Source organism: Mastigoproctus giganteus, chromosome 1 (genome assembly GCF_048544385.1).
Source record: "Mastigoproctus giganteus isolate SK-2022 chromosome 1, ASM4854438v1, whole genome shotgun sequence".
Classification (NCBI taxonomy): domain Eukaryota; kingdom Metazoa; phylum Arthropoda; class Arachnida; order Uropygi; family Thelyphonidae; genus Mastigoproctus; species Mastigoproctus giganteus.
Genome location: NC_143575.1, coordinates 238,242,972 through 238,255,763, shown reverse-complemented (window position 1 = coordinate 238,255,763; position 12,792 = coordinate 238,242,972). Strand labels below are relative to the sequence as shown.

Sequence of the window (12,792 nt, the reverse complement as noted above, 5' to 3'; positions counted from 1 at the left end):
TTTTTTCTTCAAAATGTGCCACACCACCTCAAAAATTACATTGCACAAGGTGCATAAATCAAGGGATGACTGTATATTTAAAATTCATCATGATCGACCGAAATTAAATCTGTGATCGACTCGTTGGCCACCCCTGCTTTATTGCATCATCATAGCTAATCAGAATGGTCAGACAAGATCTCACCTTAATAAATCCATGCCAATTGCCATATAACTACATTCTTTCAGGATGATCCTACATTACTTTTTTATCCATTTACTATTATTTTCCCTGGAACAGAAGTCAAGCTCACTTTGCTCTTTGATTTCTCCCTTTGTGAACAAGAGAGACATTTGCATATCTCCAACTTGTAGGAACCTCCTGTCTACCAAGGATGCTCTCATAATGATGGCTAAAGGTTTTTGTTTTTTTTATTATAACTGGATAGATTCTATCAGACACAGGTGCCTTTTTCATTTTTAGCTTCAAACCATTTCTTTTTCACTTTCCTCTCAGTTATCCTAAATCATTTAGTTCCCAGTTATAATTAGGTATACCTCTGGTATCAACCATCCCTAAAATCTTTCACATGAGATGGTTTTCCCATCCCTGGTTTACATTAGTTGTGTAATTAAACAACTAACAACAATAAATTGCTTATTATTTTTAATAATTTTTTTTATCATTTCCATCATACATTACTAATGTAATGCAAAACAGAAATAATAACTGTAAATACAGAAGTGTGTCCCCTCGGCCACTGAAATCAACATTAATAATTTCATAAACAAATTTTTAAAGTTAGCCAAACCTTAAAGTAGGATCACCTAATAATTAATAGTACAGTAGGACCTCAATTACCAAGGCTGAACCAGACTAAAATTGTCTCAGATAACAATAATCTTAGATAGTAGAAATCTGCCATTTAATAGTGACCCAGAATTCATTTATTACTATACAGTGCAATGCAGTACATATAGTTATGCAAGTTTAAAAAGTTTTTATTACACAAAATAAAACTGTTGGAGGCTTGAAGTGGTGAAACCCATGTTTAGTCTCTAGAGCAAAGTTTCCAGCATCCCCCACCCCCCATACTTCTCCTTCAACCCATGCACGATACTAAGTACTATAGGTTTTGATACCTTTCGTGTTTGGGGTTTTCATAAAAAAAAAAATACAGAATGTAGAAGACTCTAAAATAATAGTTTTAATTTTACTCTTTCTTATGGCATTTAACAAAACTTTTAAAAATAAAGTTCTGAATACACCAAGTGATAATTTTACTTTTTTAAAATTAACTGCAGAGCATAAGAAATCCCAAAAAAATTTTCCAGAATCTTAAGACGGCAATTCTATATTTCAGGTGTGAGCACTTTTGTAATTAATCATGGCATCCAATATCAAATCCAATGAGAACTGGTATATAATGTTCACATGCGTTGGATCAACTTTTGACAAAATGATGCTAATTTTGTTTTGTTGCCAAATATTAGTTTCAAGGGATGCTAGTATTTGGCAACAATTTGATTTTTTTTAAATTTCAATGTTAATTTTGTTTTGTTGCCAAATACTAGCATTATACAGTAGTTAATAGCATAATTTTTAAGGGAGATGGCAAGTGAGTGCACTGAACCATTCAGGCTAATTATGAGAGCATCACTGGACTCGGGAGTTATTCCATTGGATTGGAAAAGTGCCAATGTATCTCCAGTACATAAGGGTGATTCCAAGAGTGAAGTGGGAAAATACCGGCCAGTCAGTCTAACTTCAGTAGTAAGGAAAATCATGGAGGCAATGTTCAAGGGTGGAATTCAGGATCATTTAGAGAGAAATGGAATTCTGAAGGATACTCAGCATGGTTTTATAAAAGGAAAATCATATTTAACAATCTAGTTAGCTATTTTGATAGGGTCACTAAAGAGCTGGATTTAGGGACTAATTTTGACATTGTTTTGGATTTCAGCAGTCTTTGACTCAGTCCCACATGAGCAGTTACTTTATAAGCTGGAACAGGTTGGAATCACAGGGAATATCCTTAGATGGAAAGCAGATGGATAGTTTAGACTGGATTGTAGAAAGTTTTATTTTAGCCAGGAGTTATAAATTACTGGAATAAGTTACCTACATGGGTGTAGAGTCTGACAGTTTGGGGAAATTCAAAGGTTAGCTGGATAATTACCTATGGGAGGAGGGAAATGCACAGGTTGTCTATTTCCTTTTCTTTTATTATTATATATTTTTAAATTTTCTTCTTATTATTATTTTATTTCTTTTTTTTTTTTTTCTTTTTCTGGCTGGTTCAGCATAAGCCATAGGCTTCCTTGCACCATGTAGGCATTGCTAATATTAATACTAATTCTAATATAGTAGGTTCATCAATTATTCATCATTTCATTAACACTGCTCAATTGTTCATCATTTCATTAATAATGCTTAATTGTTCATCATTTCATTAATGCACTGCTACTTGCACACCATGATCCACGATAACTCACATCTGGTCATACTACTGTTAAATAAGTTGTACTTTGTATATTTATTAAGAATTTCTCAATTTTCTTAAAAATTTCAATTCAATCTCATTATTACTTTCAATTACTTAAATATTTTCAAGAATAATTTTAAAATTCTAAAAAATATCATCAGATGTTTTAATACCCTTACTTTTTATTACTATTAATGAAATTAATAAAAGTGATGTGGGTGAAGAATATTCATCAGAGAAAGTCCTAACATACAAAGTGCTTTCATATAATAAATCAAGCTATAAAAATCACCTCTGAAAATCCGAATGTAGAATTATAAGTCCTGTGGCACTGCTATAACTGAAGACTAAAAATGCAATCTCCTGTTACAACTTTACATAGAGAAAGCAAAGCAAATTAAACAATCAAAAATCAGCTTTTTCTTTAAGAAAAATGAGGCTGCACTATTTGTATCCTTTCAGAAATAAACTGGTGGCATTTTTTTGCTTATTTATAGCTAACATTACATGAAAGGTAAAAAAAAATAAAAAAAAAACAGTTGGTGACTCAAAACAACAAATTATGTGGAAGGAAAAGGGCAAGGCATAGATGGAGCAAGGAGAGGACTGACCAATTTTTTTTCTCCTTAGCGATATTTTTGTAGTTTATTAAAAATGATAAATGTGACTTTAAAGAACATCTCTGCTTTATACCTACATAAATAAATTTTCTTTTTTGCCTTTGGAACATATCTTTCATACAATATATGTCATGCGCAAGTCAATATGCACAGAGGTTGATCAGCCCTGTTGTTCATCATTTTCATTGTATGTAGCAGTTCTAGGAATACAACCATGATGAACAGTGAGGACTTACTGTATTTATCAATTCAAGTTCTGGATACCATACTGTCAAATGAACAATTTCAAGATCAACACTAAAGTGAAATCTTTTACTTATGGATTAATTGTGAATACTTCTGACTTCCAACATTATTATTTTGCTTTGGCAGCTGATTCAGTAAACAGAAACCTCAGTTAATACAAGCTCAGATAATCAAGGTCTTACTCTAATTTAATTAGTAATGTAAAAGATAATAATAATTAATTAATAGTAATTTCACTAGTGTAGTGTAAGTGCACACAGGGATTTTTGATTACCCTTTATTTTAAAAATCATTGGCAACTATTATTAAATTTCAATTTATTTATTTTTTGAAAGAAAAAGTCACAATACTATGTAAATAACATTCCTCTTTTTCTGTTTTTCTTTTCTCATGTAAGATATAGAAATATGTTATGAGAATAAAAAAACATATTTGCACAATGTTTTTCTTAAAATTACCAAACTGTTACAATAAAAAACAGGCATTCATAATCAAAAAAATTACCTGTTTGTCCATACGCCATACAGAAGTTCGATGAATGCAAAAGAAAGATTTAACAAAAGAAAAAGCAACAAATTTCTTGATGTCTTGTCTGAGAAAATTAACCTAAAGGAAAAAAAAGGCAATATCTTATGTATTTCAGAAATTTTGTTCATTACATACAGAAAATAATGTGATCACATTACATTAACAACAATTCTAATAAAATAAATTGATTAATATTTATTTAACAGTTTTACAGTGTAGCACAAAATCTTTGAAAATTATATTGAAGTCCTAAATTTTATTCATGAGGCAATTTAGAAACATCCAGGTACTGCAGTATTGTGATTATAATCAACAATTGTGGATAATATAAACTACTTCAATACACAATGATCATGCCACCCAGTGGTGGTTCTTTTACTTGAAGATTCATCGTACCTCAATATATGATGAATCAGTGCTTTATCATAAATTAAAATACAGTGACTTCTTACTTTTATGTGTTTAAATTACGCAAATTTAAAATAATGCGTGACAATCATATTTACAGAAACCCCACAAGAGAGAGAGAGAGAGAGTACATACACAAGCATATTCAACCTTGACAAAACAGGTATATGTTTCGTTGATACATAAACAGATTTCTTGAAAAAAAAAAAATCTATAGATCGCACTTATATTTCCATTGCTGAAAATACTGCACCTGGCTTTAAGGTGGCAAAAGATAGGCTAACAGTTCTGTTTTGTAGGTCATAATGTGGTCTAATATGGAGGATCTAATAATCTGGTCTAATATGGAGAATCTAATAATCTGGTCTAATATGGAGGTCATAAACTGAAGCCTGTGTGCATTTACCACTATAAAAATCCTCGTGCCCTGAAAGGTTTATGAAAGCTCGTATATGCCCACGTCCTGGTACTCAAACCCTAAAGGGGGGGGGATTGACTGCTGTTATTTTTATCAGTTTCTTGGATCTCAGTTACAACCAGAATTGGAAGTGCATTGCAAGGCAGAAGGAATTCCATTAAACATCTTATTTATTCTTGATAATGCCAGAAGGCTTCCACCCAGTATTGCTGATGTCTGTTCCAACATCAAGGTTGTTTTTTTTCCTGGCAAATATAACCTCAGTACTGCAGCTTATGGACCAACATATGATTAAATCTTTTAAGACTCAGTATTTAAAGTGCATTCTGGCTGATCTAATTGACAAGACCAACTACAAACAGATGAGTATGCAGTAATACTGGCGAGCCTTCAATATAAAAGATGCTTTAAAATTCATTGATGCTGCACGGCATGAAGTTCCACATAACTGTATTCAAAGTTCGTGGCATAAGTTATGTCCAGATCTTAGCAACTCCTTCAAAGGCTCTGATACCAATAAAGATTATGCACGAAACTCGCTAAAAAGATAGTTCCGTGAAGTGGAGGCAACTGATGTCAATGATTTAACTAATTTGCATCATCAAGAATTGTCAAATGAAGGTCTGTTTGCACTGGAGCAGCATTGCATTCAAGGAGGAGGAGGAGGTAGCAGTGACTGAAAGCCCAAAGATTAAAGAAGAATGGAGCCTGAGAGTGAAAGGAATATCAAATGCATTAAATATTATAGATGAAGGTCTAAATCTGTTAGCTCATGAAGACCCTAATCTTGAATGAAGCTCTAACATGCAACATAAAGTTATGCTAGAACTTAGTTGCCACTATGAATTATTGCGTGAGAAGAAACAACGTGCAAAGAAACTAACTCTGGATTCTTTTCTTCAAGCGCTCAAGGGAGCAGTCAAGTGAACCCTCCACCTGCCAGATTAGCATAGTATCTAGTCCGAATCCAAGGGAATGGAATCTGACCATGACGATCCCTTCTCGTCAATCTGCCTAAGGCCACCCTCCATCTCGATCACTCTTCCTCTCTCTCTCTCTCTCTCTCTCTCTCTCTCTCTCTCTCTCTCTCTCTCTTGTTTGTGTTTTGCTGTATATGTTGTTTATAGTGAACATACTTTTTCTTACTGTACAAAAAAATAAGTAAATCAATAAAGATGACTGAATCTCTTTGGTTGCTCATCATTTTCTTCAGAGTGTCCAGTCTTCTAATGAATGGTATGCATCGGTAGGGATAACTTAGCTGGATGCGAGAGTTACGCTTGTAAGCGAGACTCTCTGGAGCATAACCCTCGTGTAAATTAAGAAGTCATTGTATTATAAATAAATAAATTTTCTGTTTGTACTCCGGGACAACCAAACGGTCGGAGGAGTTTTACAAGATACACAGAATACAAGAAACAGCACCGTATTCAGCAGTCACAGGCTTGAACCCCGGTCACTCAAGGCACGTGTACTTATGCACCAGCGCGTTATTTTGTTATTAGCCAACCGGGCTAGCCGAGTGGGTAAAGTACCTGCCCGGCAACCCAAAGGTCGCGGGTTCGATTCCCGCCTCGGGCTTGGATCAAAGTATTGCAAAAACCTTGGGAGGTGCAATATGGCCACAGAAGCCGATGCGCCAACAACTACCAAATCAATCAATCATATTTTGTTATTTGGTTTTTTAGGAGCATTAGCAACTAAGGCCATATTACTCCGGGATGTATGGTGGTCATTCCCTGACCTTTCCGCATCCTCCGTATTTGGTGGTGACGGGCTCGAACACCGGTCTAATCAAGAAGCGTGTGCTACGCACTGCTGCTCCTTCCCACCTGGCTACGGAGGCGGCCTATGAATAATGCCATCTATTGTAGCAACATCCTACATGTTTATATAGAAAGCAGTCACACAAAAATATTTTCACTAAGTCAGCAACCAACATACAAGTTCCAATCAATATCTGAAAAATTAAAATCCCCCATTAAAAAAAAATTCTAATTTTCTAGCCACTATTTGTTTATATAGTTGTTTATTATACTCATCACAATCATTTGGCCTATAAGATATTTCAAGTGTCAATTTTTTTCCCAGTGCTCATCTCACACCAGACTGATATTACCTTGATAGCATCGGCAAATATTTTTATGCCTCTTTTATTCAAATGTATACAATCTGTATAAAAGATGTCTTTTCTATTAGCAAGTGCAGGCCACTCTGCAAAAAATTCTACCCTGTGAGCCTTATAAAAGCTCTCCACTAAATCGATCAATAAGGCCCTTATGTCTTTTAAAGCATCAATAACAGTAACACTAAACAATTTGCAAGTACAATAGTAATATACACTGAGTGATCACTGAATTATGACCACCCCTATGAAAACTGAATTCGACCCATTGACCACATGAGGTACAAGAGTGCACAGTTAGTCGACCTACATAACAGATAAGGTCTCAGTGGTTCAGTAGGTATTAGGTATGTTCGGGGTCTGATGGCACCTGGGATTTCTCCCATCTCCGCGTATGTTCTCTGTATCGGACAAGCCAGAGATTTAAAAGTGTGTGAGATATGTACTGTGTAGTTTGTTGTGCCCACTGTTCATCCGGCCTGTTAGCCGCCGGGCCCTTAGTGAGACCCGACGTTACCAATACCCGCCACAGGGAGGCCGGCCGGGTGTTACCAATATTTGTACTCTGGCTGGTCTTGCCACTTACTTTCCTGGGATTTCAGTGGCTAGGACCAAAAAAAAAAAAATAAATAAAAATAAATAAAAATAAAATAAATAATAATAATTATAATAAATAAATAAATCGAGGTTGATATTAGTGATACTTAGCAAGTTAGTATTAATAGTACGCGACGTGGGGCTGTGCCGTGAAAGTGAGTTTTAAAAACCAAACAAGTTCGGGCAAGATTCCGAGCAAGATGGGTAAAAGAAAGGATTTATCAGACTTTGATAAAGGACAGATTGTGGGAGCTCGATTTCCCAAACGGCTGAACTGGTGGGGTGTTTGACAGCCGCCATTGTTAAAATGCACCAGGACTGGCGTCAAACTGGTCAAACAGCGACCCAACGACAAAATTGCAAAGGTCAGCAAAAGGTTGATGTTAGAGGTGAGCGCCAGGTCCAACGACTCGTACAGGCGAACAGGTGCAGCACTGTTGAAGAGCTGACTACCCAATACAACGTGGGCCATCCCAGAACAATATCTGGCATTACCATGCGTCGCACACTCGCACGTATGGGCTATACCAGCAGATGACCCCTACAGCATTCTTTCCTAACCAAGGTTCATTGGTCTAAAAGACTCGCCTGGTGCAAAGAGCATGCAAGTTGGATGTTAGAAGACTGGAAGGTGTGCTGGTCGGATGAGTCACGTTATTTACTCCACACTGTGGATGGTTGTGTACTGATTTGGCATCAACAACATGAGGCTCTTCATCCACCATGCATGGTATCAAAAGTGCAGGCCGGTGGAGGCAGTTGTATGATGTGGGGTATATTTCATTGGCAGGAACTAGGATCCCTGGTGCATGTGGAACAATGTATCAGTGGTCTCTGCTATCAACTGCTGGTTGACTGTGTACACCCCGCTATGTTACACTTTTTTTCAAATGGCGATGGTGTCTTCCAAGATGACAATACGCCGAGCTATCAGGCACTTGATGTGCAGGAATGGTTTGAAGAACACAGTTCTGACTTCCAGCATATCGATTGGCTTCCTAACTCCCCTGATATCAATCCCATAGAGCACTTGTGGACACTGGAAAGGCATATCAGGCATCTGGATACAGCAATCACCTCCATACCTGCATTGCTAGCCACATTACACACAGCTTGGTTGGCCATACCTCCCGAATGCTTCCGACGTCTTTTTGAATCAATGCCACATCGAATAGCTGCTGTAATGAGGGCAAAAGGAGGACCTACGAAGTATTAGGTAGGTGGCCATAATTCACTGATCACTCAGCATATATGAGCTATGGCAATAAGGTTTCCAGACTTATGCAATAAAAAGAATGCAAAGTGAAGGAACTCAAAAATGATTTTATTTTTATTCAAAGTAATCACCACCTGATTTAATGCACTTTTTACATCTTTCTAAAAAGATGTTATTTCTGAAAAGAGTCAGCAACAACATCCAAAGAGATGATGTTCGGTTCGGTGGCACTACATTTTTCATTATGCCCTCAACATCCTGAAATTTGTTTTTTAAGGGCAGTTTTTTTTTTTCACCTTGGGAAAGAGGAAGAAGTCAAGAAGTCTGCTGGTGCTAGATCAGAAAAGTAGAGTGGATGGCTGATCTATACAATGCCATGTATCATCAGTCTTTGCAAGAAATATGGAATGGGTGGGGGCATTGTTGTGCAACAAAAACCAGCTGCTTTTCTCTCAAAATTGCAGCTTCACCCAGGAAATGCATTTCAATAGTTTTTAAAGCACCTGTACATAGAACACAGCATTGTCTCTCACCCCTTCAGGTACAAGTTCCTTGTGAATCACACTGTTTTTCAAAACATGATCAGCTTTGTCTTGAATCCTGGACTTCTATAAACAAAACTTTTTGGGCCTTGGCGAGTATTTTGAAGTCCACTGCATGCTCTGATGCTTCGTTTCTGGGTTGTACTGAAACATCCAACACTCGTCTCCAATGACGACACAGTCAAGGAAATGTGGATTGTCTTAATGACTCTGAATGAAGTCTTCATGATGATGACACTCTTCATTGCTTCCTTCTGCACAATCATGAGGCTGAGTGGCACAAATTTTGCACAGACCTTCCTTTTCCCTAAATCTTCGTGCTGAATTTCATAAACTGTCTCCTTATTCACATCCAACTCATTAGCCATCATTCTGAGAGTCAAACGAAATCTCTTGCCACAATTTCCTGAACTTCTGCAACTCTGTCCTCATTTTGAGAGGTTGACAAACACCTACTGTACTTTTTGGATTATCACAAACACCTACTGTACTTTTTGGATTATCACAAACATCCTCATGTTTGGGTTACTGCAAACATGAGGATGTTTGCGATAACCCAACCTTCAGACCTCATGTCCATTCAAAAAATACCGGTATAACTTAATTTCATCAACATAAACAGTTTTTAACATTTCATATATTTCTGTTACAAATTTTGCTAGTTTAAAGCAAATTTTTATATTTGTTCATTGCTCCATTGTAAAATTGTGATGCAGAACATTAACGCCACAAAAAAAACTGGTTGTTACTTTCAACCTGTCAACCTACTGGTCAATCTCTATACCACTATCTGCTGGAGGAAGTTTGAACTACAATACACTTCCATTTATTTTCAAACTCACCAAACATGACTGCAACAGCACAAGTCAGGAGGCTTTATTATTATACCTCGTATGTGTTATGTTAAAGCAATAAAACAGCTTTAACATAATTAATATTAATAAAATACAATTAATATTGTTAATTAATTATTAAACAACTATGCATAATAACCAGATATTTGTATGTTCCAAAACAAACTGGAGGGAAAAGGAAAGGGAATTTTCAGGATGTGAACTCTCTCTAAAAAAGAGAAATATATCCTGGAAAATTGGATATGTTTCTCTTTTTGTTCACTATACAACATATGCTTCATTTCATTATGAATTGATCAATAGTATGCAAAAAATATTTTGAGCATTAATATAATCATATTTTTGATACAGTATCAGCATACAGTAAATTCCTATTATAGCACGTTCAAAGGGCATAATAAGCAGAAACCCCGCCCCTCACCTTTTCATCAATATTCCGGTAGATTTTTTTTTAGCTTCTTTTGCAGTTTTTTTATTATTAATATAATAAAAATAATGAAATTTATGAAAACATGTAATAATATCATTAATATGAGAGAGAGAGAGAGATTTCATATTTAGCTTTTAGCTAAATATGAAATAAAAATCACCTGCACTGGAAACAATTTCTATGAAATAATGAATTCCTATATTTTAATCTACATCATCCATTTCCCAAAACCAAAAGTCGAGAAATAGGAAAGTTATATCTGGATTTATTTCTTCTTGGGACCAAACATTAAAAAAAGACTGATATAAGCAAAAAAAAGTATTTTAAAAGGGAGCACTCTAGTTATCAAAAAAATGCATAGCACTTCTTCATCAAATCCTCCTGCTTTAACAACTATTACTAGGATAGTTAAATAACTATCTGGGTGCTTGTGTATCCCCACAATAAGACCATTATAAATTTATAATTTTCTATTTTCCTAGGCAGGCATTACCCACCCTCCAAAATATGAAGTTGAATCCACCCTAGATGAGTTTAACATGTAATTAATTCCCAAAGATGAGAGTTTGTAATATAATATATAATGCAAGAACACATTTTTTTGATAATCTTAGGGGGAGGAGGTTGTTGTTGTTGTTTGGTTTTTAGGAGCATTAGCAGCTTAGGCCATATTACTCCGGGATATGCGGTGGTCATTCCCTGACCTTTCCGCATCATCTGTATTTGGTGGTGACGGGCTCGAACCCCGGTCTAATCAAGAAGCGTATGCTACGCACTGCTGCTCCTTCCCACCTGGCTATGGAGGCACCGAGGGGGAGGAGGATTTACTCCAATCCCTTCTCTTGTGAATGGTAACAGTCTAAATAAAGAGAAAAGGATAACACAGTGATGAATAACATAGTATGTATTTTTAATATAGCCATATGCCCATTGGAGTTTTTTTTTTTATATAGCCATATCCCCATGTGGAATCATATACTTATCTGGGACAAGTTATTAGCTGTAATAATGATAAATGGCTGGAAGTCAAGAGAAAAATAAATTTTGGATGGATAGCATTCAGGAAATCTAGTCACATACTGAAGAGCAATATCCTAGTTTGTCTGAAACATAAAATAATGAACCAATGTATACTCCCCACCACGACTTATGGAAGTGAAACTTGGGCACTCACCAAAAGAATGGAAGAGAAGCTGAGAACTACACAGCAAAGAATGGAACAAATTATATTGGGAATCAGACTGTTAGATAAGAAGAGAAACACATGGCTTAGGCAGCAAACTCAAGTAAAGGGCATTCTTATGAAAACTAAAGAACTAAAATGGTCATGGGCAGGACACATAGCTCGAAGACATGATGACAGATGGACTAAGAAGATAACAGAATGGTACCCAAGAGGGGCTAGAAGAAAAACTGGAAGACAAAGGCGGAAATGGATAGATGAAATTCATGAGTTTGTGGGTAGTAAATGGATGGCCAGTGCTCAAAACAGAAGGAACTGGAAAGTTGGTGGAGAGGCCTTCATCCTGCAGTGGTTGAAAATGGCCAATGATGATGATGATGCCCATTAGCAAAGAGATGGGCAAAACTCATCATCATTCTAAGGGCCAAGCCCTGTCACCATAGCAATCTTTTGCCTCCACTCATACCGAGTTTGGGCTTCTTGTTTTGCTTTACTGTAGTTCATTCTTGAGAGTCTGAGCATGTCATGAAGTGGTATGATTCTTGGCCATCTTCTGCTTCTTTTCCCTTCAAGCTGTGTTTCTGGTATGTTTACTATCCAATCATTGTGTCTCCAGAGATCTCCGCATCTTTCTCTTTGTGATTTTCTTTATTGTTCTTTGTTCCTCTACTACTCTGAGGCCCTTTTTATTCGTCTTTTTTGTCTCTCCCATTGATTTTCATCAAGGTTCTCCAGCAAAACATCTCAAATGCTTCAATTCTCCTCCAGTCTATTGCTGTTATTGACCATGTTTCACATCCATATAGCAGTATACTCCATATGAACATTTTCACGAATCTCTTCCTCTTTTCTTTGTCTATCTTGCCTGCGATAAATGCTTTCTTTTTCCTACGTGCTTCTTTCGCTATTGCAATTCTTCTTTTCATTTCTGAGTGGCTTTTTCCATCCTCTTGTATGTTGCTTCCAAGAAATACAAATGAACTTACTCGTTCAATTTTCTTGTTACCAATTTCAATATTGTCTGTTTTTCTTTGATTTTCTTTTCCAACAACCATTATTTTTGCCATTTTTGTGTTAATTTTGAACCCATAATCTAAGAAAACTTCTTCCATTATTTCTATTGTGTTTTTCGAATCGTCTTCATTTTCTGCTAGTGCAGC

The 12,792-nt window shown here is 36.1% G+C and overlaps 1 protein-coding gene across 1 annotated transcript in view; it reads right to left on the bottom strand.

Annotated features, from left to right (window-relative positions):
- ZnT86D (solute carrier family 30 member 7) overlaps positions 1 to 12,792 on the bottom strand; it is a 115,653-nt gene that overhangs the window by 68,412 nt on the left and 34,449 nt on the right. Inside the window, exon 2 of the mRNA XM_090385163.1 lies at positions 3,836 to 3,937. Coding sequence (XP_090241289.1) covers positions 3,836 to 3,937 — 102 coding nt within the window. The remainder of the gene's footprint in view (positions 1 to 3,835; positions 3,938 to 12,792) is intronic.